Source organism: Trichoplusia ni, chromosome 5 (assembly GCF_003590095.1).
Source record: "Trichoplusia ni isolate ovarian cell line Hi5 chromosome 5, tn1, whole genome shotgun sequence".
NCBI classification, from domain to species: Eukaryota; Metazoa; Arthropoda; class Insecta; order Lepidoptera; family Noctuidae; genus Trichoplusia; species Trichoplusia ni.
The window spans coordinates 3016527-3044504 of NC_039482.1; the positions used below are offsets into that span (position 1 = coordinate 3016527).

Genomic DNA, 27978 nt, shown 5'->3' on the forward strand with positions numbered 1-27978 from the left:
GTACGCCACTCGACCGCGGAGGTCGTCTTATATTTAATTAGAGCGATTATAAAACCCTGGCAAAGGCAAAGTAGATTCAACGTAGATTGTTGTATGGAGCCCCTTAAATATTTATTTTGTTTTGTGATTTAGTATTTTTATTGTAACATCAATATAAAAGTCGAATAGCTGAGTGGTAATTGCATGGTCACTATGCTAAACATATTGTGCGCGACGTGTTGAGGGTTAGATCCCCTAGGGCAAGCGTTTGTGTAAATCTTAAATGCTTGTTCCGAGTCTGGGTATATTTATGCATGTGACTTGTAGGTTTGTGTACCCCCGCCATAAAAGAATTAAATCATGAGCGGGAGTCGGTCAGAATGCCTTTGTATGAAGGAATTTAATCGGCATATGATTTTTTTCTCAATATCGTGACGTCACGTCTGTGTGTATATTTTGCGATGTCATTATGTTACGTTAACTTTCTCCAATAATTTCAAGCAGTTTATATTTGTTCAAGGTAGAGCGCTAAAGTGAATATCTTTGCGGTACATTTGAAGTTTTCTGTTCTAATGCGATGTGGCTTTGTCTCGGCTCTCGCAGCCATTCCAACCAAATCTGTTAAACCCTTACTTGAGTTAATCCCTCGGATTTACTTTAGTCCGACTATAAAGTCCTAAATACCCTGACACACAGTTGAATGCGAAGACACCACAGTTACTATTACAGCTAACAGTTGGCCTTACTGGTACCTGGAGGTCATAGATTCGCTTTCAAACCAAAACAATTTGTTGTGTGATGAGCACAAACATTTGCTCTATGTACTGGTGTAATTTGTGTAATAAAATATATGTGTCTTTATCAGCTGTTAGTACTCAAGTGCTTATACAATATGATTATGCTTAGTTTGTGGAAAGGTGTGACATATTGTTACGGATATTTTTGTTAAGCGGTATCTGACAAGCACTGTAAAAACGAGAATGTTAAGCAGCTCTTACATTCTTCTTTATACCAGGTTTGCTAGTGACTTTGTTCGCATGCAAAACTGTGTTTCAGGAATATTTTTTCTAATATGCATGTCACTTGTAGGTTTGTGTACCCCCGCCATAAAAGAATTAAATCATGTGCGGGAGTAAAAGTAAATCTTGTGAACGAAATGATTTTCTAAATTATTTTAAAACCGGTTGATATAAAACAGTAAATGTTAAGTGAAGCTTACCACAATACATCAAAGGAAACTGCAAACAAATTGGATAAGCGATTGCCGAGTTCATCCCGTACTGACAAGCAAAAAAAAAGAATGAAATTGATATTGTTCGAAAGAAACTATAAAAAAAATGATTTATAGTGTACAATTTTCACAATTTCATCACTTTATTATATATAGGTATGTATATAGATGTCAATGTCTTTTCCAGTTATCAGTGTTACGCTTAGCTGCCTTTTATAGCACAATATACTAGGCTTTTGTGTAATTGTATTTCAGTAAATGTCACTCAAGTGGAAAAACAAACGAGGCTGGGCGATTTAAGAGAGTGGAATTCGTAGCCATGCGGTATATGAGCAAAAAAGAAAAAGATTATTGTATTTGGGATTCTAAGGACTGCGTACTAATAGAAAACAAATTTTATGAAACAAAATGGTCTATCGATCTCAGTGGCGTGCAATTGGAGAGGCCTATGTCCAGCAGTGGACTGCGATAGGCTGATGATGATGATGATGATGAAATGGTTAACCATAAAATTTACCAGTAAGAACGTTGTTAACCTTGGTTTTGTTGTAGCAAGAGAAATAATGAACGACTGTTTAGCAATCACGGTTCATGACCCTGGTCACAGACAAACGGATAGACGGACAGGCAGCCCTGCCTAAATGTTAGGGTTCAGTTTTTTACCCTTTGAACTTGTAACCCTAAAACTGAAAAGAATGCAGATAAATTCAGAATTATGGAATTAAAGTTTTTTACCTTTTTTTTCTGGCGACCTCCGTGGTCGAGTGGCGTACGTACCGACTTCAAGGTGTCGCTAGTTCTGAGGTCCCGGGTTCGATCCCCGGCCGGGTCAATGTAAAAATTCTTATTTATACATTGTCTCGGGTCTGGGTGTTTGTGGTACCTTCGTTATCTGAATTCCATAATACTAGTGCTTTAGCAACTTACTTTGGGTTCAGAAGAATATATGTGATGTTGTCCGCATTTTATTTATTTATTTTTACGCCTATTCACCGACTTAGATCCTTATAGCAAAGGTTGGTTTTCGTCACGGTACAGTACACTGTCGTGTCTCACCACCTCCCACATCCATTCTCTGACGAATATTGAAAATATTATCGATATTCCTACTATCGACAGTATAGAAACTGTATCGGGTTCATGAATGCTGTAAGTAGAGTAGCGTATAATATTAATCGGTCAAGTATGAGTCGGACACATGTCACTGAAGGAATGATTCAAATACTGAGGCCGAGGAAAAAAACCAAAGAATCTATGCTTAATATGTTTTTTGGTCTTATTGACCGTTGCTCTACCAGTTTTTTTATTTGTAACAACAGCAATAACTAATTTTTAAAAATACAAAATTTTTCACATTTATGACATACCTAGTGACCCTTTGGATGTGGAACCCTAAAAAGTTGTCATCCCTATTATCGTTATAATAGAAACTGCGTCAAATTGTCTAATCCTATTATTGTATAAAAACAGGTCATCGGCTCACTGACTCACAATATAAATGGCTGTACCCTCCATATACTAATTCATTACCGTAATAAAGCATAGCCGTAAATACCTCGTAAAACACCCACAGGTATCCACAGTTATAACTAAATGGCTATAATTCTCTTATTAAGTTTGTTTATTGGACTTTGATTAAGTGTCCAACATCAAATTGCTCTACATTTTACGAGCATACCATGATTTGTAGAGCATCTTGAAAGTCGAATCATTAATTATTTGGATTCGTTTTTTATTCAATATTTATATGGTTAGTTCACTCTCTTAATTTATCTTCTAAAGCGTGATGGTAAATTTTGATATAAGGCAGAAAGTACAGTTTAGAATTTCGGACACAAAAGATGAAAATGAACCCCATTATTAAGGCGCCGTTTAAAAAACAAATACTAAAAATAAAGATCATGGTTAAGTTAGAGTCTAAGCCGACGGACCGCATTTCAACTGCAATCCAACTGCCAATTTGCAATTCGGATGCAGTTGACACAACTGCAATAGAACTGCAAACCAACCGTGCGGTCCAACTGCAGCCGGTGTGTCGACTGTTGCTGTAACAGTTTATTCGAGCTGCATCCGAACTGCAAATTTGCAGTTGAAATGCGGTCCGTCTGTCTAGAGCCTTAAGTAGTAACATTCATATATTTGTTACACGACAAATAAACTTGTTTGTCGCCGAGGGCTTACATTTTTTTGCCCCTTCTTATATAGAAACTTCAGACTCGCACTAAAGGCTAATAACGGTTTTATTTATTAATATCGAAATTCTACAATAATTACTATTCCTACAAGTATTATTTTATACGAGACTTTCATTACGCAATTAGTTTTTTTACACAAACACCTTTTATGTGCTTAACATTATAAATGAAACAGATGTTAATTATATGAAAGGCAACATCACTCTTATTATTATCAAAACAGCTCTACTGCCGTTGCGAAAGAGACAGCACTATATATTGCGCATAAGAGCCTCTCGCTCCCACAACGACTATAATCTTCTTGAAGAACTTATAGTGCAGGTGGAGGTTATGATTCGCTTTCCTTTGTATACATTGCTTTTATATATTTTAATTAATTTTTCTATTACGTTTTTAATTTTGACCCGAAATTTCATCGTCAGTCAATGAGTTTTCCCAGAAACAAAAAGCTTCGTTAATTTTTTATTCCTATTTTAATTAACTAGCTAAACACCCCGTCTTCTATCGGATGCAGAATAGATACTAACATGATTCATATTAGAGTCATTAAAAATATCATGTATTTAAAATAAACGACTCCCTTACTGAGGAATTTAATCCTCGTCACAGGGTTTCACAAACATTCGAGTCACATACACAAAGACACCCAGGCTCAGGACAAGCATTCATGGATCACACAAACGCTTGTCCTACGCGGGGATTGAAATCGCGGCACGTTGCATAGTGGGTTTGGCATGACCTCTACCATACGGATATCTGTGTAGTTTATGCTATTATCTGCTGTCTACGCTTCAGGATATCTCTCTATATAATATTCAGCAGTATTATGAGGCTGTGCATGCATGATTCATGGGTTCCCGCATGGTTTTAATACCGGTTTTCTTCGCCCGGAATGTTTGGTATTTCCATGTAATTGCAAGTAAAACATAGCATCGGTGAAGAGTAGGAACGACGTAGAGCACGAATTTTGAGGAACGTTTATGTTTTTGGTTGGAAACGGGAGTGTTATTTTAGAGTGCAGGGTTTTTGATACTTTTAGCTTCCTTGTCAGTCTCGTACAGTGCGTTTTTGATTTCCACTTCGATTACATTGCTAGATGCCTCGTGCGACAAGTATGGATATGCGAGAAAAATAAATTTGGGTAAATAACTTAAAAAAAATCATGTTTCACCCAAACGTTTTACTGTGTTTAAAACTCTCATTCTTGCAATTCCAGTTTGCACTTGACCAGTTTATTTTAAACAGTTTGATTTTTCAGAGACTTTCTATTGCTTTTTAAATTAATATGCTATGGAAACATTATTAATTTAATATTCTGCATTATTAGACACGGCTTTGCCATCAACTGTCATTTATAAAGTGGGTGTCAAAACTGTCAACTCGCTATGTTCCACGAAAGTTGTTGAAATAATAAAAATAAATATGCAATGGACGTGCTATAAACTTAGCATAAGTCATTTTGCTGTAACATTGACAGCGGATAGCACTTGAGAATACAAATTCAATGTGGGATTGGTGTCTAAGCAACAAAAGGTCTCAGATTTAAGAGTTTTAACATTTTGATTAAATACTTAACGAATTTTTATCGACATAATAAAGAAGGAAGTGGCAGAAACTGTAACAATGGTTGATTTTCCCCAAGTTGAAAACTCCATTAAAATTGATGGAGTTGTTTAATAGATGTGCATTGATGTGAAAATTATTTAATTTAATTATCAAAATATGAAGTTGCTTTAATTATTTGTTTTACAATTGATACCGATGTAAGCACATCTATTAAGCAACTCAATCAATTGTAAAAAACAAATAGTTCAATCAACTTCATATTTTTGTATTAAATGAAACAATTTATTTTGTAAACGCATTTATGACTTTTAGATGACATGTTTTAAACTAACTGGAGTCGACATTTCCTGACTTGCTATACTGAAAAGAAGAAGCGCCAAAACTAGCTCAGGGGTTAAATCATTTCATTAATAAATTTCAACTTTCTATCATGGTTCATGAGGTATAGACAAACGAACAGACAGAGGCGGCTTCGTTACAGGCTTCTGTTGTACCTACCTACCCATAAGATTCGGAACAGATTCACATAGATCGTTTGATTGATTTAGACTATAAGAGTATCGGTTCATAACTCAAGTATCAAGTCTTGATTTATTTGTTGCTCATTCATTTATGGAGACTTTTTTTTTTTTTTTGGTATGGCGGGGGAATCCTCATGGACACCCACTCCCTCGGGGGAGGAAATGGGTAGTGTCAGACTTTTACTGACTAAACCTGAACCGCCGTGCTACGTCATCCGCGTTTTTGTGTCGGTGTATGGCAATGCGTTGCAATCCTTCATACACCGACCGCGGGCTTCCACCGGCCAGTAATGTGGGCCGGTAGGTCATTTATTGAGACCTGACCTGAACGTACCTTGACAACGGCCGCTTAACCCCAGACTCGCTCTATATTGTAAACAAAAACATAATTCAGTTTTATTAATCCAATATAGATAAACAGTAGGGAGCGATGAAATATAATGTATGTATATAATCAAAAAAATAAGTAATTTTGCTTTTAGTGCGTAAATTAAATGTATTTAATAAAAAAGTTTTTAAATATCGATAAAAAATAATAATGATGTGAATCATAATCGAAAGTTAAGGCACAGAAAACGAAGAAATAAAAGTGTTGACGAAAATTGACACTTATCAAATTTATGACCGTAACAAGCGTTGCTTAACCTTGTCTTTAATTTTATCAGACCAGCTAACACCTTTCAAAAGATATAGCCTGTTGACAGATGGATGGACAATAGATAAAAAGACAGACAGCTATAGTAATAACACGTCATCATCGGCCTAGCCTTTTCCCAACTATGTTGGGGTCGGCTACCAGTCCAACCGGTTTCAGCTAAGTACCAGTATTTTACAAGGAGCGACTGCCTATCTGACCTCCTCAACCCAGTTACCTGGGCAACACGATACCCCTTGGTTAGACTGGTTGTCAGACTTTTCAAGCTTCTGACTACCTGTAATAACACGTAATAATTATAATTATTATTTAATTCAATTTTATGTTATAAATGTTAGTGTTTTCACCGCATTAATAATAATAAATAAATACACATTAACTTGTAACGTCATTCCACAATTTATATAGATCTTTTGTTAGACTTAGGTTCAAAGTCCTTAGAATTAGCTCGTCATGTTTTTCATTATTCAAGCAGTTTAAAGGCTTGTAGCTATATCAAATTTCTCTTAGCACTTAGTCTGAAAATGTAATAATTCACATCAACAAGCTATTAAATTTACTTGTTTTCCAAAACAAATCATTCTCGAGACATGCTTTTATGAGCTGTCACCTGTCACCTGCACGTGTAAAAGTTACTAACACACGTACACTTTCGCCTTTATGTATTCACTAGTTGTTGCACATGGTTTCGCCCACCTGAATGTCTATTATATCAGCAAACACATTATTCTAGCTAAGCTATGCGTTAATCCAAGGTGTCGGCTACCTCTGTATCAAATTTCATAGAAATCGGTCTCGTCGTTTAGATGTGAAGAGTTCACAAACGTACGCACACACTCACATAGTTTCTTCAAATGTGTCATTTTATTTAAATACTAGTTGTTGCCCGCGACTTCGTCCGCGTGGTTAAAAGATATAAGTTCTGTATGATTTATACCTACCCTGTTTTTTTCCACATTTTCCATTGTCTCTTTGCTCCTATTAGTCGCAGCGTGATAGTATATATCCTAAAACCTTCCTCGATGAATGGTCTATTCAATACAAAAATAATTTTTCAATTTGAACCAGTAGTTCCTGAGATTAGCGCGTTCAAACAAACAAACTCTTCAGCTTTATATATTAGATAGAATAGATATAGATAATACATTAAATTCTCGTGTTACCATGTACTTAATTGAACTCCTCTGAAACAGCTTTACTGATTCTCATGAAATTGTCTGAAAATCGGACATCATATATTTTTCATATCACCTTTATTAGTGCCTAAAACTCATTCATATGGCAAAACAACGTTTTCTGGGAGAACAAGAATTATTATTATAAGTATAATATGTCGTAGACGGTCATTAGTACGGACACTAAACGAAACGCAAGCGCGCCGAACCCTGGCGGCGTTGTCGTGCAACATCGTTATAGCGCGCTTTGGCAGAGTCGTGACGTTACGAGGGAAAGAAAGAAAGAAAGAAATATTTATTTGTTAGAATGTAGTAGTTACAATAGGTGTTTTATGGTTAGTAGAGTATCATACATTCTACCGAATCGGTGTACAAATATTAACTTATTATCTAGATACTTATAATAATTATTATAATTATACTGCACTATATCTACTATACAGCAATGTTCTTGTCATCGAGAAATTCCTTGGTACAATAGTAGCATTTCTTTAAAAGAAAATCAAATAATTTCTTTCTGAAAGAATTTATATTAAGATCCTTTAGATCATTTGGTAACTTATTATAGATTCTGATAGCCATACAGAATGAATTTTTATTATATAATGTTGTACGTTGGCTTGGTACAGATAATTTATTGGGGAATTGAGTTTGATACACTAATATTCCTAATAAAGAGGTCGGGATTTTTGTAGACAAACATGGAAATTTCGTATATATAGAGACAGGGCAAAGGCAGGATACGGTGTTTTTTAAATAAGGGTAAGCAGCTGTTTTAAATAAGGGAAGCGGACCCAACTCACTTTTGATCGCGTCGGCCAGCAACAAGAACATCCTCACGGAACTGTTCGCCTAGTGCCTAGTTTTGTTACTAATATCTACCTACTCTGTATCGTTAATTGTAACTCGGTTTCGTGCAAAAATAAAATTGTGAACTAAATAAACATTAGAACATTCAAACATAGTGTTTTCTCATTGCAAGATCCCTTACTTCTGCTCACATGATGTCGGATGACTCGGGTCTACCTGATGCTCCTTCAAATATACACCGTGATTTTAGTCGTCTTACAAAAGCAGCCCAGTTCATGTATCTATCCAATGACTAAAACACGTTCATGATAAAAAAATAGGTATTTATGAGATTTGAATAAATTTAAAATGCAATTTTTATTCAATATTATGATGCAATTCGTAGTTTTTTTGGAAACACAGCTCTGTTGCGAGCGCGGTCCGAGCCTTGCAACAATGGTGAGGGGCGCGGGCGGCGGCGTTTTTATCATTTTAAGAGTATATTCCAGATTTCTCTTGTTTAATTTTTCTTTGTACTTATTATCTTAGCTGATGATAAAAAAAATTCGCGCCTAGGGGTATTTTACGTCGGATACATGAACTGGGCTACTTTTGTAAGACGACTAAAACCGTGTATAGTTTAGTTATTTTTCATAAATCTACTGAAGGCCAAAGTGTGTTCAGAACTATAATATTATTTACATAACATCTTTTTAGTATACAATATTTCTTGCAAATAAATATTATTCTACTTTTTTTATTTAATTCCTTAAGCTCACATTCGTTTCTTAGTAATTCCTTTCAAATAATTTGTAAGCGATGAGCGTATGAATATAAAAGGGTAAATAATTCTATAGATCTCGTAAAAGGCGTATACAAGGCCAAATAGACTGGAGTTATCAAAATATATAGAACACTTATATTAGACAATTGAATGTGAGTGAGTGTGTGTGTGTGTCTTCGTTACCTTGCAGAAACGGCTGTACCGATTCAAATGAAATTGAGTATAAATGTAGTCCATTCTTTAAATGAATAGCTACGCGGAAAACAACTGCCGTTAGAAATTTAAATATTGAATGCGATAGCATCACTAATGATAATATTTAATCAAAAGTTTAAAAAAAAATGTTTTTTTTATTAATTTATTATCTATACTTAATATATAAAACTGAAGAGTTTGTTTGTTTGTTTGTTTGTTTGATCGCGCTAATCTCAGGAACTACTGGTCCAAATTGAAAACTTATTTTTTGTTGAATAGACCATTCATCGGGGAAGGCTTTAGGCTATAAACCATCACGCTGCGACTAATAGGAGCGAAGATACAATGGAAAATGTGAAAAAAACAGGGAGGGTATAAATCATAACTTATATCTTATCGTACCCACGGGGACGAAGTCGCAGGCAACAACTGCTAGTTTGTAATACTAAAGTATCGATAAACGTCTTATACTAATAAAGAAAAAAGATTTTTTTTTATTTTAAATGTAAGAGAGTACTCACTGTTAATGAGCCAAAAAAAATTGTGAAATAAAGTAAAAAATATTCATGAAAAAAAAAACTTGAAAGCTTTGTTCAATCATACAATCTTCTCACAATATTCCAGGCATTCAATATTGATCACCTTGTTGTTCTCAACTGGAAACACATATCCTTTTATCAGGATTTCTTTATATGTATATCCTAAAAATCGTAATGTAATACAATTGTACGTTTATGCGTTTGTAAGTGTATATGAGAACCTGCGAGAAAAGCCGCAGGGTACAGCTAGTCAACCTGAATTCAAATGTATGTGAGATGTTTTAACCTCTTACGCAAAAAGAGAATTGTAATCATTTTGATGTCTGTCACTCTCATCTCTGGCATCATACCTCCTGTATGGATTGAGCGATTTGAATTGGAATGTTTTGCATTAAGGGTGAATTATGTGGCTAGGTTTCGATGGAAATTCGTGAGGAGGTAGCTGATACCTTAGGTCAACACATAGGCTTTATCCGACTTCGGAGGGTCATATTTTTGCAGACATAATCGATACTTTGGCGGGCGGAGCCATGAGCCTCAGCTAGTTTATAATTGGTCATGCTGTGCTCTGTAAAATCATGTTTGTTTAATTATTCATTGAAGATCATTGTGTTCAATTTACTTTTTGTTCTAAAGCGAAACATTCTTTGTGCCCATGGGATAATGTAAATGATTCGCCAATTAGAGATAAAATCACGACGATTATAACATCAAAGTAAATAATTATAAATATAAACTACCTATTTTCGTCTTACTGTATTTGTAACTTGGAAACAAGTACAATCAATTAGCCAATATAATTGGTCAGGTGCGAATCCGTTCCGAACAAATTGGCTGAAAAAAATACCAAATGTCCAAAATTGTATCCATCCTCAATTTTTTTTGTCGCCCAACAAATGTGTGACCCATAACCAGCGCTGCTTAACTTCGATTTCTATTTCACCAATCTTTATATTATGTTAACCCGCCAAAAATACATCTTTGAAAATTTCAAGTGTTCCTCTATTACGGCTTATGACATACATACCTCTGACAGACTGACGGAAAAATGGACAGAGAGCCATGATTAATTTTCGTTTTTACCCTAACGGGTACAGGGGTACAGGACTCTTACAAAGTTGACGTAAAGAAAATCAACTTCAAAGTATCACTTAAAAGGCTTCAAGCAACCTGCTAACAATACAATCTCAATAAAGTTGAATAGTTCACAATGGCAATCAAAAGTTAGAAACACAAAAGGGCTATTAAGACTAACGATTTAAGGGCAATTCACACCGCTAGCTAACAAATGAGTTAGCTAGGCGAGAATTTAAAACACCTCTTTATTTACTCCAAAATGGCTACTACCATTACCACCTGCTTCAACATTTGATACGTTTCCATAACTGCGATAATACCCTATTTCAAGAGGCTCTTTATGGCAAGTAACAGATGTCGGAGAAAAGGGGGGCCTTTGACTTAAATTGGGAACACACACAGTCTATATCTCTACCTACTTGCTATACTATATATTTGAATGTAAGTGTGTTTATTACGCTTTCACGCCAAAAATACTGAACCGATCGGAGTAGAAATTACGATTTTGTTTAATCAACTTAAAAAAATATAAAACAGGATTATGCTTTATAGTGACTACAGGGTGGAGCAGAGGGTTACCTTTAGTCAAAAAACTTGGTTCACAGCTATGCCTGGTTTGCTCCTATCTCGAAAACTATCTAACTGTGGAAGACAGACTTGGCTTCGTCATTTACTCTTCTCTACCAAGTGGATTTTCTACAATTATTGGAAAACCCTTAATCAATTGAAGACTTTCAAGAAGCAACTCTATTTTGACTATTAAATATAATAATATAAACTACATCAAAATAAATACATAAGCTACTCCCAAAACGTTAACCATAAAAATGACATTTTGCTTCGCTAAGTCACGTCACTTAGACCTGTCATCATACACTCCAACGTTTCCCATCAACGCTTACAATTACCGAAATGTCTCTGAAAAATGAAATTGAAAGTATGAAACAGACAGACATTGTCCGGATAATATATCGCTTAGCGAACCCACAGTTACTAAATTCCTTCTTTCAAAGTTAAAATGTTCTAAACAAACAAGCGGAGCTAGGGATATTTATAGCTGTTCGTAATAGCCTCGCCCCAAACAAATTATGTTTGTTTATACGTCTATTAATTGGTGGGCAACCAAGTCGGGTGTTTTGCCTACGCGAATTAAGGCTCTTTGTACACAGGGCGTTGTGGTGTATTGCTATGCATTGCCACGCACTGACTAAACGAGGGAGACTTGTGTGTGACACTGCCCAATTTTTTCCACCGAGATGTCAAATAGGCAACCAAATTAAAAAGAGAAATCTTTATGATATCCAATTATTTTGCGTATTGATATTTGTATGTGATATAGGTCACTACGCGAATGATCACAATTACAATGACTTGCACGATTTGATCTAAACAAACATACAAACATTGCAAGTTAAATAAGAGCTTGTAAAAAAGGGATGTGTTGAGATTTCAATCCAGGCGTAGAACAAACATCTGTGTGACTCATGGATGCTTTTTATGAGTCGACTTGATTATTTTTGAGTTTGATGGGTTATAATGTTTTTGAAATTCCTTGCAATACAAGGATTTAATACCAATACTAGTTTAAACAAAAAACAGATAAATGTACATCTCTCGCACAGAGGGGTCCTTGACATCACGTTAAAATTATAAATGTGAAAGAATGTGATTGTGTTTGGCTGTGTGTGTGTTTGTTGCTTCATCACGCCCATACGGCGGGACTGATTTCGATGAAATTTGGAATGGAAGTAGCTGAAATTTTCAACATGTGATTTAAATCAATTTGTTTAAAGTATAGAAATATATCTACTGTAAACTTTATACATAAATTTGGTTACGTTTTTGTTCCAGAAGCCTCAAACAGATTTAGTTGCTCGTATTTTACTGTAAATTACTTTTTGCCCATACTTAAAGTTATACGTATATATGGCTCACCATATATTATATGTTTTGCCTGATTCCCTTACCCTTGTCATACGAACTATCTGGACTACACTTGATTTTGACAGTCAACGTAATAGAGTACTTGACAAAAAAACCGTAAAGTGCCCATCAGACAGGGTTCCAAAGATTATTAAATATTTATTTTTCATTTAACCACATCATTAAAAAGTAAAGAAGATTAAAAGCACTTAAGATGTAAAATTATTTAATAACACTTAAAATATTTTTCACAATAAATTAAACTAAACTAATATTTACATTTTTAAAACTATATCAGTATAAAAAGAAAAATATACATTATTTACAAAGCGTCAAAAAAGACATCTTCATCCTTGCCAAAGTCGGGAAACGTGCCCAGAAGGCTGGCTGCATTGCCACGTTGTATGGCAATGCTAATTCTTTGGGCAAAATATAGACCAGCCTTCTGATCACGTGTAGAGTCGACCAAACGCTTTGCGAGTTCTTTATAACCTAGATATAAAATGTTTGGCAGTGGGGGCTAGTTAAATCATTTGCTAGTATAAAGCGTACTGGTAAGTGACGTCACATGAGATTTTATTTCACTGTAACCCCTTTAGTTTTTGTTTACGAGAGTAAAGGAAAAAATACGTTTGAAATATTTTTTGAAATCTGATTTTTTTGAAAATACCCTATTTGTAGCAAAGGACCAAAACCATTTGAGATTACATAATTTTGGCTAGTTTTAGTGTTCCAGAAATTTCCAACACGTGCTTTTTAACTTAAATATAACTTAGAATTATGATACCTGTCGTGGGAAATATTAATGATTCAATATTATAAGCTATTCATGATTAAGGAAGGACTCCGAAACTTGTCGCGATCCTAAAACGTCAAAATGTAATTCGAGATAAAAAATTATTCGCTACCCGCTGGACGATTCCAAGAATGTTTGTTTATTGCTACAAACTTGATAAACATCTGGATTAACAGGCTCATTTCGACAGGTGTTACATTTTTCAGGGTTACGTATGTAGGTACATTATGCGTCAAGCCGGAATTACTTCTAAATCTCCACAATGGCTGTTAATTTTTTTTGTTGCCACTATAACAATAAATGAAGGTAGAGGATATAAGACAAAGGCTAGCTTTGTAACTGGATAAAAGGGCTGTAAGGGGGGGGGGGTGTAGGAGAGGCTAAGGGAGGTTATTATGAACTATTTTTTGAATGGACTGCTGTTTGAAGGGAGTTTATCCCCCCCTGGTCTAGGTTACATTTTATCCCAGCTTTCCCACGGAAATGGAATCACAGGCATGCTTTAAACTGAAGACCACGCGGTTGGAGTGGCGAGTAACAGCTAGTAATAAAACAATCAACAAAATCGATTCATCTAGCCCGGCGTTGTGTGGTAACCAACATAAAAAATACAGAATTGAGAACCTCCTCCTTGTTAAAAAATAATTAGGTACACAAATAAATTGCCTATTCCTAGTATATACTTTTAATATTCTAAGTGGCCTGTGGCTTAGTAACAACGGCAATCGATCAATCGCAGAATAAGCTACGCTTGACGTGGGCAGTCTGAAAATGGGTGTCTATAGGTATGTCATAAAGTTTTGCTCTGAGTTTTGAGTGGAAGGCATGAAATAATTGGTCCTGGCTGTCATTTTTAGATCTTTGACAGTCATTACAAGTTCCAGAATTAATTTTAAAAATATAAAATTAAAAAATCGAAACCTCTACGGTAAAACTTGCATTCCCTCAACTTACAACAAACACAACCGATTTTTTTCACATATATCTTAGGACACTTTCACAAAATAAGAGATCAGCTTTTTTCCAAAGCAAACTAAATTGACCTGTCTTAATCTGTTCGGGCGCTATGATGCCATAAGTAGACAGACACACATACCTAACACAACCCTCGTTTTGCTTCGAGGGGTAAAAATAAATCTTTAACTTAAGAACGAAACATTATCACGCATTCATTTCATTCTCCAACCAAAAAATGAAGGTAAATCGAAAACTAAACACCCATATTTCACAGCTAATTATAACATATTCAATTAAACAGAAAACGAAAACATGAGAACATCAATCACCGCAACGATTTCTTATAATTACAGACTTTGAATTGAACCATCAAAGAGCGCGTTAAATAAATATTTATATGTCCACTAGCTTTTCGCCCGCTGCTTCGCCCGCGTCGAAGTTTAGGTCGGTTATATCGCGTTTCCAAGAGAACTCTTCAAAAGTCCGGGATAAAAACTATCATATGTTCTTTTGCAAGGTCAACTCTATCTCTGTACCAAATTTCATTACAATCGGTTCAGTGGTTTAAACGTGAAAGCGTAACAGACAGACAGAGTTACTTTCGCATTTATAATTATTAAGGATTACTCGCTGAGACCGTTCATGGTAGGTGTGTAGTGTGTGGAAAGGAGACGCCGCTGTGGGAAGTGTATCGCTCTATCTCCCTTCAACAAAGGCAACGGTTGACTTGAGAGCACTTGTTTGAAGCGTGGATTATGGTGTGGTTAGATTGCCATGTGGGACAAACATTCCACGTTTTTAAACTGGATTGTTTATTGTGTTATCTTTCGTCGCATTTCTGCTGTTAATATATCATCAAGTTGTCGGCTTGGTCTTTTTTGATTTTTGTTTTAAAGGCACCTGTGGTCAGGAATTTAATGCTTGTTTTGGCAGGACGTTTTACGATTACGACGTTTATGTTCTTGGTGAATAGAACATGATTAGATACCAATTTTTGCATTTAGGTTTTTTTAATGTCCATGCGCGCACTTCTTTAACTAAGCTTCAAAATCAAAATAACGGTTAAACAAATTTTAAATCTTTTCAAAATGTGTTTGTTTTTTACAAAGCAAGTTTGTAATTAATCTTTAATGCCACGACTCCGATTCCCACTTTACCAATGTATTTTGACTCAAAATCCCATAATTTTACCGAACGGTAATTTATCACATCATACTTCATACCATTATATTCGCACTAAAACATGCATAAACTGAAAATTTATACGTAAGTGTATATATGTTACCCCTTCGCTCTTAAACGGCTGAACCAACATTGATGAAATACATAGAGAGAAGTGACACAATGGACTAACACTGGCTTACACTCGATGATGTCAGATATAGGGTGTTATTTTTGCATCTATAACCGCCATTGACGAGAGCAAATTAACTCTTCATATATTTTCCATACTGTCATATTATTTTTCATACCGCAGTTTTTTTCCCCGTTCCTATTGACAGTTGTTTATTAGTATTCGTTCTCCGTACACGACAGATGTTTTACATCTGTAAATGTTCTCAATACTAGATTTATTCGTTTTTCTTCCTGCTTGCCTTTGATAATATATTTATCGTTGCTCTGTATTGATAGAGCAAATAAATCAGTTTTATTGATGTATTTGACACAGACGTATTTGAAGGGTTAAAACGGGACAGTCAATGGGCGGTATTTAATAATAGTTATTTATTTATTTTATTTATTTATTTATAAAAAAACAAACATAGAAAGCTTACAGTTCATAAAAACCAAGGCGCTTAAATGCTATACTATTTATAGGACGAAAACATTACTTAACGTTCATATTAAACACAGAAAATTTAAAATCAAGTAGCTACCAACAATAAAAAAAGAATATAAAACACTTAGATAAATTTAACAATCTAAACATTTTTTATAAACATAAATAACTTATTTCTTATAACTTATTTAAATATAATCTGACATTTGTATTAATTACATTAAGGGTATCATAAAATAAGTCTACATCAGGTTTACACTTTAAGAAATCATTGATTAGATGGACAGCTTTAGCGGTGGGACAGTTATTGGCGTGAGGCGACTGCCAAGCGGGTGGGTAACATAGGAGTCTATGGTGACGCCGACCAGTACCACGCATGTATTGGTCAGGCACGTAAAAAGATATTAATTCCCGCACTGATGGATTGTCGATCTTATTGGTGATTAGCAGGTAGTAGTGAATCAAGAGCATACACTGTCGGCGGAAATGTAACGTATCAAGACCAACCATACCAGATACAAACATTGATGGGTATAGGAATGGATAGTATCCATGTTCGCGTTTGTATAGGAATCTTGCGAATTTACGTTGGACTTTTTCAACCATAAGGGTATATAAGTTTTCATTTGGATTCCAAATTATTGAGTTACTAGCTGTTGCCCACGACTTCGTCTGCGTGGTTAGAAGATATAAGTTATGACTTTTTCTTCGCTCCTATTGGTCGCACCGTGATGATATATGGCCTAAAACCTCCCACGATTAATGGTATATTCAAAACAAAAATATTTTTTCAATTTGAACCAGTAGTTCCTGAGATTAGCGCGTTCAAACAAACAAACAAACACTCAAACAAACAATTAGTATATACATAGTACATACATAGTATATACATAGTAATTAGTATATATATAGTACAATTAGTATATAGATGCCAACGACATCTTCGCTACGTTTCATCGATTTTTAATTTCTCGCGCGGAGATTTTAATATTACGATAACTCATTACCTATTAACTTTTTTGGCGTAGTGTAAAAGGCAATTTTGTTCTATATTACATGCATAATATATCTAACTTATTTATTTGGATAAGGATTAATACTGTATTGTTAAAAAGAGGTTCGTAAATAACCCATAATTTTACTGTATTAAGAAAACACATAAAAATGGTTATTGTGGGTTATCCTTGGAAGATAGACATATACCACCGCGGACTTTTTTGTAGATCTATTAAAGAGGTATAAACCCGCCATACATTGTTTTGTTGTAACTCAAAAGGTTTTGGCAGCGTTCTCGATGAAAGCTCTCGAATGGCTGAATTTTTTCCGACATGTTTAACTAATATCGTTGTAATATCGTCAGTTTACACAAAACCTAAACTTATTATACACTAAAACCTTCCTCAAGAATTGCTCTATCTATTGTTGAAATCGCATCAAAATCCGTTGCGTAGTTTTAAAGATTTAAGCGTTCATAGGGACATACAACATGACACATGACAGAAAAAGCGACTTTGTTTTATACTATGTAGTGATACTCTAAATGCGGACAACATAAATAAATGCGGACAACATCACATACATTGTTCTGAACCCAAAGTAAGTTGCTGAAGCACTTGTGTTATGGAATTCAGATACAACGAAGGTACCACAAACACCCAGACCCGAGACAATGCAGAAAATGTGAATTTTTACATTGACCCGACCGGGGATCGAACCCGGGACCTCAGAGCTAGCGACACCTTGAAACCGGTGCGTACGCCACTCGACCACGGAGGTCGTCAAAACTACTACGTACGTATGAATAATGTAAAAGTTTAACAATGTGTAAATCTCTAAATTCAAAAGAAGTCCTTATTATGAATCCTAAGGATTTGTTTGCCTCCTTACATATTCTTAGCACATGTTCATGAAAAGTGAGCTTACTATCAAATGTTAAGCCTAAATCTTTAATCGTTGACACGCTTTCAAGAGGTTCACCAGCTAGGAAATATGTGTTACTTATTGGAGATCGTGATCGAGAAAAAGTTATTGTATTACACTTAGATGTATTAAACGACAACTTATTTCGAACACTCCATTCCAGTACTGCATCTATATCACATTGTAACTTGAAACAATCCTCATTCTTTGAAACAGAGAGAAATAATTTTAAGTCATCAGCAAACATTAAACATTTAGCATGTGATACGACATTTGGCAGATCATTAATCATGAGCAGGAATTGGGTAGGTCCTAGTGTGCTGCCTTGACTTATTCCTGAGCGAGTATAATATTCACATGAAACATAATTATTTAACTTAACGTATTGCTTACGATCCCTAAGATAATCAGCCATGAACCTCAAAAGGGATTTACTAAACCCAAGTGCGGAAAACTTTACAAGAAGAACATCATTATCTACAAGATCAAAAGCTTTCTTGAAGTCAAAATAGGCAACATCAACCTGACAACCTGACTTAACATGCATTCTCAGAAAATCTACGTAGTGTATATGATTAGTTAAGGTAGAACGGGCCGCGCGGAATCCATGTTGAGAATCATTGAAACTGACTTTTACTTGGTTACAAATAGAGTTGTTGAGTACTGATTCAAAAATCTTTCCAAAGACTGAAAGGACGGCTATTGGTCTAAAGTTGGATACATCTGCTGAGGACCCACCTTTAGGTACTGGTGCTACCCTTGAGACTTTCCATTTAGCAGGATAAATATTTTGCCGGAGAGACAGATTAAAAAGGTAAAATAAGGGATCTTCTAGAGCAGAGAGACAATCCTTTACTAACATTGGTGGTATATTATCAGGACCACTGGCAGATAATGCTTTGAGACGGCGGACGGCTCGCCTCAATTCTGTCACTGTGACAGTATCAACCTTAATGATAACATTACTATTTACTATGTCCATAGCTTCACGTTCAGCAGCATCTGGATCTAGCCGTGGGGGGTTCTTGTGAAAGACAGAACTGAAGTATTGTGCGAATGCATTAACCGCTGCCTGGCCTTCTACAGTTTTATTCTGATACGTAAATTCCTTATTCTGTTGTCTATTGTTCTTCTTATCTTTAACATATTTCCAAAATCGCGAAGGATCGCAAGCGATATTTTTCTCAGTTGTATTTATATACTCTTTAAATGATTTATTAATAAGATTTTTTACTTTACTTCTGTAATATTTATATATCTCTCTATTAAATTCGGAGCCATTTGCCTTATACTTTTTTAGATTATAATACTTAAGTTTAATATTTCGAATAATTTCAACATTGTACCATACAGGGTATGTATATTTACATTGAGTTACGATTTTTTTTGCGGGTACTCGATTATTAATAGTTTTATTTAGTTTATCGTAAAAAAGATCTATAGCCACATTAATATCCTGTTGAGATAGGATATCAGTCCACTCTAAGTTTCTAATGTCAGAGTAAAGACCATGAAAATCTGCTTTTCTAAAATTCCACTGGGGATAAACACTTGGCTTTGATTCTGGAGGTGGTGGCACCTTAGACAAGTTATAGTTTATTTGACTTCTAGGCAAAGAAACGAGTATATCAAGAGCAGGATGATACGCATCCAAAGGAACTAATGGTTCATCACTGGATGTAACGTTTATAGACTGGGGACCAAGATTCGTTAACACCAAATCTAAGATACAATCATATTTGTTGTAAATATTATTACACTGCAATAATCTACAATATTCTAAGAGTATCTCAAACTGGGTTTTTACATTAATATTAAATGATTTTAGGTTAAAGTCTCCAACTATTATAAGTGGATACTCGGAATATGTATTGCTTACATTCTCTATACACGTTAAGACATCAAAATATTGCTTCTCGCTATATCTAGGTGGTAAATATACTACACATAGCAGTAGTTTAACATTTTTCCAGGTAAGCGTGGCAAACAATAATTCTTTATCATCTGTTAAGTCGTCTATGTCTGAGATGCGTTTAACAGTGTAACAATTTTTAACCGCCAAGAGGACACCGCCCCATCCTACATCGCCGGCCCTATCCTTGCGCAACACAGTATAATTAGCAGGGAATAATTCTGCGTCATTAACAGAACTATTAAGAAAAGTTTCAGTGAGAGCAATAACATCACATGATAAAGAACAAACATTTTTGTTAAAAATACACAGTTTTGAGCGAAGACCCCTTACATTTTGATAGTATACTAAAATTTTTTTGACAAATTTTCTATTTTTGGACATTTTATTTATGTTAGTTTTGTTTTTCTTATTCTGTACATTAGAGAAAAAACTGAGTATTACATTGTGTAGACGGCGATTTATAATCATAAACATTAATATACTGTTTTAAACTTTTATACAAACATAGAAACCCTCTTTTATTGAGTTTGCCAGTATTATATGAAAACATGTCAAGAGATACAGGAACATTTGTATCAAAGAAATATGCATATGTACAGTTCTTAAGTTCTATTTGTAATAGTTGATTAAATATTTCAACCTTAATTATATATAGGAGCACCACATACGTATGTGGGAGTACATATTATTATTATGTTAGTATGATTAACATGTTCTAGACTTTCTCTTAATGTGTTTATTATTTTTGTATAATCACCTGATAGTTCTAAGTCTTTCTTCCCTAACATTATAATACAGTAATCACTCATATAAGTTGAGATCGTCTCAGATTATGAATGTCTGTTGTGGTTTAGAAACGGTTGGTACTTAGTACAATCAAAAATGTGATGGGTGATCAACATAATAGCATCATAATATGTGAAAATATCAGTGATTATGCTATGAAGGTTTAGGAGATAATATTACGGTGTCAATCAGGCAAACAAGACAGTCACAAAGACAGACAGCGGCACCTTAATTATAATATACCGTTTTTACCTTATGCATACGAAATTCTACAAATGGTTTCTGCCAAAAGAACGCGGTTTTAAATCGTAACCACAGTTACTTTAAGAGATCTGGTATTATTTTTCTTACGTTTGACATTAAATATTCATATCCCTTACTCCACAAAGTTCGCCATAAGTCTTACGCTTCTTTAAGACAACCGCTGAAAATAACTTACAAATTAAAATTCTCCTTTCGCTTTCATAAAGTAAAACGTTTAATGTTAAATATACGAGTTTTTATTGAAATACTTCTTTGAGATAAAATCTTAATAAAATTCTTACTTTAGAATAAAATTCAGTTTATTCTATTTTGTTTCTTAGAATAAATAGTTACTTTGTATTTAAAGTCAGCGCTTAAGCAATACTTTTATAAAAACATGTGAAGAGCGAATTGAACTGGAAACACTGAAGGTTCCGTATTAAAAGGCTAAAGAAATACAAATCATACTTTATATTTGTAACACAAAAAGTTATGATCGTAATTATAATCGTTGGTTATATTCGATTTTTATTTTTAGTATTGGTTACATTAGTGTCTACTACGGATCATGAGATACAGCATAGGACAGACGGACAGATGGACGGATAGACGGGGAGAATAGCAGTGAATCAAAATCAAAGGTTTTTATTTCAAGGGTTGTGTTTTTTTCTTTTGGCTGCGGAACCCTAAGAATGCATTACAAACACAATCTTATTTAACCTACTACCTACATAAAAATCCTACTGATATTGTAAACGTGAAAGTTTGTATGTAAGGATGTTCGTTCATCTTTCTCGCAAAAACTACTGAACGGATTTACTCAAAACTTAATACATTTATAACCACAAATGAGAAGGTACAATTTCTATCCAGATTTAATATTCCTGTGGGATGATTTTCGATTTGCAGCGGGCGGGTCCGCGAGCAACAGCTAGTGAGGTAATCTATATACTACTATATCTATACTAATATATAAAGCTGAAGAGTTTGTTTGTTTGAACGCGCTAATCTCAGGAACTGCTGGTCCAAATTGAAAAAATATTTTTGTGTTGAATAGACCATTAATCGAGGAAAGTTTTAGGCTATAAACCATCCCGCTGCGACTAATAGGAGCGAAGATACAATGGAAAATGTGAAAAAAAACAGGACAGGTATAAATCATAACTTATATCTTCTTCTACTCACGGTAACGAAGTCGCGGGCAACAGCTAGTATTTTGATGTTTTCTATCTTTCATAGGGTTACGCTAAAAGCCGTCTAGCCGTGACGGCGTTTCTAAGGCCGACTGAAAGTCAACCCTAAAGGATTCGGTATTTATGCTAAAGGTCACATGGACCCACGTTTTATTGTACGTCAGGAGTGGGGTCCACAACATATGAAAGCTCTTAGGGCGTGGGATTTAATACTATTCAAGCTGTTCTTATCATTGAGTATGAAAAATGGTTTCTTTTTATGCAGCGTGTTTCGAAAATTCTGAATACTTCTTGCAGTGCCTTGAGGAAAAGAGGGTTACTTAATAAAAAAAAATTAAATTGTATTTTTCATAACACTCTTAATGGAATGCACTGTTATATTGTCATCTGATATTTGGTCGTTTTTTGAGTTTCGTACATAAAGATAAAAACGAAATCCTAATACTGAGGCATCGCTGTCCGTCTGTCTGTCTGCCCGTCTTCTGTTGCCATTTTTCCAAAAAGCAAATAAGTATCGGGTGGTACAGCCAGAAGAAATTAGATGTGAAATCACTTTTTTTTCAAATTGGATTTTGAATTTAATTTTTATTGCATTTTTTTTTATTATACAAAAGTGGCAAATCCCAATATATTATGTTGTATTAACCCACTATTAAATTTTATTATTTAAAATGTAGAGTCATTTCATTAGATGGAATTTACTTCCAACTGTTCGCAACTTCATATGACCTATTTCCCGGTTTCCAATTGTGCTGAAATTGCGTATAGATATGTAAATTTGCGTGATAATGCAATGGAATATTGACTGGAGCTGATCTGGTGCTGGGTGGCAGTAACAGAAATGACGTCACAGCCTTCGAACTTAGGCTCTCTTGATGGGTATACTATGCGTAGCAAATAAGTTTATTATAACTAAAGACCTTTGATATTACGAACTACCTGTTGCCAGGGGCTTCGTCCTCTAGAAATCGAAAAGTATCCCACAGAAAATAAATAAGTAGAGGTAAATATTCTATGTGTTAATCTAGATTCTTTTTACCAAATTCTGTCCATATCCGATCAAAGAGTTACAAACATCCATTCATAGATACTTACAAACTTTCGCATTTACAATAGTAGCACATTCTTATTAAAAAAAAAAAAAACATTATAATCATATTATGGGTTTAGGGTTCTAAGGTCCTTAAAGGGTAAAATTGGAACTCTATTACTAAGGCTCCGTCGTCTGTCCGACTGTCCGACTGACTGTCTTTCCGTCCCTTCATCCGTCTGTTACTAGGCTGTACCTACTTCATAAAATAAGATAGCTAGATAGTGACATTTTTTCACAAATAATGTACCAAATCCCAAGTATACACGGTGATTTTTTAGTCGTCTTACAAAAGGAGCCCAATTCATGTATCCCACGTAAAATACCCCTAGGCGCGATTATTTTTTTTATTATCAACTAAGATAATAAGTACGAAGAAAAATTGCAATTTAAATTTATTCAAATCTCATAAATACCTATTTTTTTATCATTAACGTGTTCTAGTCATTGGATACATGAACTGGGCTGCTTTTTGTAAGACGACTAAAAAATCACGGTGTGTATAAATTAAAATGAAAGTGAAGCTACAAATCTCTTCATAAATTGAATGGAACACCATATTTTGGATTTTTTTTTGTACAGGACCCGAATCTCCGACTCGCACTTGACCGGTTTTTTTTCGTCATGTCAGTAGTCCATTAGCCTTTTATGAAACAAAGTTCAGAGATATCGTATCTCAAAGATAACATATCTTTTGCATTAATTCCCCTGAAAACGCCCCATTTAATTAAGTTACTTTATCGTAGATACCGTCAAGTGCTCGTGATTATAATTGGGCAATACTTGTTTATTGATAACCGTTATCGAAATTTGAACAAAATTGATAAAGTTCGTCAACGGTTTGATGAATGCTTGGAGCTGTGATAGCCTAGTGGTAAGTAAACTGGACTGCTAAGTCAAAGGTCTCAAGTTCGATCCCTTTTCGAGTGCCTTTTATACTTTTTATACACAAAACATTTTTTCGAATAGGCCATTTTCCAGGCACGGTTCCAAAGTGTCATTCTGGAAGAACCGGTAGATACGACACTGGCAAAATAGTTGAAACTATTAGCTGATTGCCATAAGGAAACAAAAGTACCGGCAAGAAATTCCACAATTCCAAATTTTGTTACTCTTCCAAAAAATATTCCACTATATTATACTTTTAAGAAATAAATAACAGCTTCCGTGTTTTGCATACATAATAATTATTTTCTTAACTAAACCGAAGTTTGGGAGTGTATGTTTGTATTTATGCTAAGTCTCCACGTTCAATATTCATGAAATACAATATTAACGTATTTGGCTGCCGATTAATATATTTAGCTTCTATTCACCCAACTAAGGTAGAAAGGTGATGTTTTTGAAACTATAAGCAATATTTTCGCGGATGAAGACGCAGGAAAAAGCTAGTAAAACTTGGCGTTTTATTTTCATATACCTAGAATTACAAATTACCAAGATTTCGTAACGAAAATTATTCCTATATAATAATATGAATTACGCGTTATTAACATACTAGCTGTTGCCTGCGACTTCGTCCCCGTGGGTAGAAGATATAAATTATGATTTATACCTGCCCTGTTTTTTCACATTTTCCATTGTATCTTCGCTCCTATTAGTCGCAGCGTGATGGTTTATAGCCTAAAGCCTTCCTCGATGAATGGTCTATTCAACACAAAAATAATTTTTCAATTGTGACCAGTAGTTTCTGAGATTAGCGCGTTCAAACAAACAAACAAACTCTTCAGCTTTATATATTAGTATAGATAATAATATGAATTACGCGTTATTAAAATATTTAAGTTTCATTCCCATGAACTATTAGTAAAATATTTCTTCCAATCGTTTATGTGGAATAAGGAAAAAGATTTAAGTAATAATATTATTGTAATAAATATTAATTCCGGGGATCCTTTGTTTTGACCTTTTGGTATAAAAAGTACCTAAGTGATATTTTTTGACTGCAGAGTTAGGCCAGCATAAGCCAATTATGGGCTTTTAATGGTCTTTTTGAATTCCATCACCACCACTTTTTTAAAAGGGCGTTTTACTATAAATAATAATTCGACTGTCAACTACGTTTCTGATAAATTTCGGACGCGTATTTTTGCCAATATACAATTCGCCACTTGTTCGTAAAAAGTGTACAAAAGGGACGTCATACGAGATTTCTGATTCGATATTTTTTTTAAGTAAGGCAACTTATATATTTTTTTAATCTATCTAGCTTGATAAATGTTTTTAGTCAAATTCAAAATTATTACAAAAACTTAGCATTAGCTTATAACCGTCAAAAGAACATGGCAAAGAAATCGTCACCTGATAACATTTCAAAGGTGTATAAAGGCACATCATCAATCCCTAAAAGCGACTTAAACTTACACTGGGTTGTTCATCAAACATGATAAGAAGTAATTATAATTGTTAATAATAAGAACGTTTGCTCATTTACAGGTACTTGCTATTATACATCTAAAATGAAAACTCAAGAAAATAGCTGAAAAGAACAAACATGCATTTTAATAGAAATCGATTTTTACTTCTTAGCGTAATTATATTTGAAGTAGTAAATACAGTTAACGCTGATAAATACGATGAAGAAACAAAAATAGATCTACAATTTAATAATACAAGACGCAAAAGATCAGTTGGTCAAGAAAATGAAAATACAACAGAAGTTAACGAAGAACTGAATAGTACAGAAGAATGTATAGGAATTAAAGAATACTGCAATCTATCAAGAGAGGAATACGTCTCAATGTTAAACAATTACATTTACCCGCAGACGTACGAATGGGTTCTAATAGCTACGCACACAATGGTCTTTGTCACAGGATTGGTGGGAAATGCTTTTGTGTGTCTAGCCGTGTATAGGAATCATTCGATGAGAACAGTGACCAACTATTTTATCGTAAATCTGGCAGTTGCTGATTTCATGGTGATTCTTTTTTGTTTGCCTGCGACCGTTCTATGGGATGTGACCGAAACTTGGTTCCTGGGGGACGCGCTCTGCAAAATACTACTTTATTTTCAGGTGAGTCGGTTTATTTTTCTTTGTTGCATTCAATAGTATGGAAAAAAAAGGTTTTTTGTGTGGATGGATGTATGGATATTTGTTACTATTTCACACAAAAAACTAATATAGGCATATACAGCTGACTAGTTGTTGCCGTCTTCGCTCGCTACAGATCGAAAATGAATGCCACGGGTACTCAAAATTGGTATGAAGCATGTTATAGACTACTGGTATACTAAGTTTCGTCTTAAACAATTCAGTGGGTTTCACGAAGAAACACTAAATCCCGCTTTCACTGTCCAAAGGATTGCAACGCATTGTCACATACCGACACGGAAACCCGGATGACGTAGCACGGCGGTTCAGATTTAGATAGTAAGGGCCATGGGGAGTGGGGTAAGGGGTAATCCTCATGGGCTCTTCCGATTACCCCATCTTAATAAAAAATGGAAAAGCTAGTGCTTTATATGAAAGCAACTCCGTGGGTGTTTCTCTCATGCGTCCTTGTGTCGATAAACTATAATGAAAGTATATGTAGTATATATTTATCTAAATCTAAATCGGTCTGTGTTTTGTCAGTAAAAGCATAACAGACGAATAAAGCTATTTTCACTCTATAATAATAGAATCAATGTCTCTTGAATGCGAAGTGGATCGAAATAGATCATTGTTATAAACTTTAAAACAGAACATCGAATACTTTACTATTTTATTATTGAGTTAGTCTAGAAGTTTTTATTTAATAAATGTTTAATCAATTGGATAACACGATTACCCTAAAACTGTGAGTAATGCTGTCAAAGGGCTTCATTGGAATATAATACAAAACTTTAAATGTATCGGTATGATATTATTTTTCGACAAGAGATGTGAATTGACTAGTCAGTTTCGTACATTTGAGCAATTCATCAGAGTAATGCTTGAAGAGATAAAAAATCATCACTAGAGTCGAGTTACTTTAGCCCCATTGTTTATATTATAATATAAAGGCTGTTTCTACAAATATTCACACACAAATACACCCAGAGTCGGGACAAGCATTTGTGGATCACACAAACATTCGTCCTATACGGGGATCGAACCCGAAAAAATTGTTGTAGTTCCTCAATCTTTCCGAACACGACACGACAGACCCGGTGGTTTAGTCAGTAAGAGTCTGACACTACCCGCTCCCTCTCCTGAGGGGGCGGATGTCCATGAGGATTCGACCTTACAAAAAAGAGGTGCAAAGTATAACAAGCTGTCGACCCGGACTTTATATTCAGCATGATTTAGGATCTCATACCCAATAGGCCTGGTGACCTCAACCACTCATTATGTATCCATTCGTTAATTCCGTTCCTTTGTTTCAGTCAGTATCGGTGACGGTGTCAGTTCTCACGCTGACCTTCATCTCGGTCGACCGCTGGTACGCCATCTGCTTTCCGCTCAAGTTCAAGTCGACGACGAACCGCGCCAAGACCGCTATGCTTATTATATGGGCGGTCTCTTTGATATTCAGTAAGTATATTTTTGTTTTTTCATAATAGTCTTTGAAACAGGTCTATGCAGTCAGTCAGGAGTGTGGCTTTGTCTGAGAACCAGCGTGACAAAGATGCATGAAAACTTTTATTGAAATGGTGATATACAAATTTTATATTCGTATTTGGTAGACACACCATAGTGGTTTCT

General features: G+C 34.8%; 1 protein-coding gene across 1 annotated transcript in view; it reads left to right on the forward strand.

Annotated features, from left to right (window-relative positions):
* Positions 1-27978, forward strand: part of LOC113494073 (orexin receptor type 1-like) — a 111871-nt gene that overhangs the window by 52575 nt on the left and 31318 nt on the right. The window contains exons 2-3 of the mRNA XM_026872211.1: positions 25746-26325; positions 27660-27807. Of these exons, the coding sequence (XP_026728012.1) occupies positions 25804-26325; positions 27660-27807 (670 nt within the window). The 5' untranslated portion in view covers positions 25746-25803. The remainder of the gene's footprint in view (positions 1-25745; positions 26326-27659; positions 27808-27978) is intronic.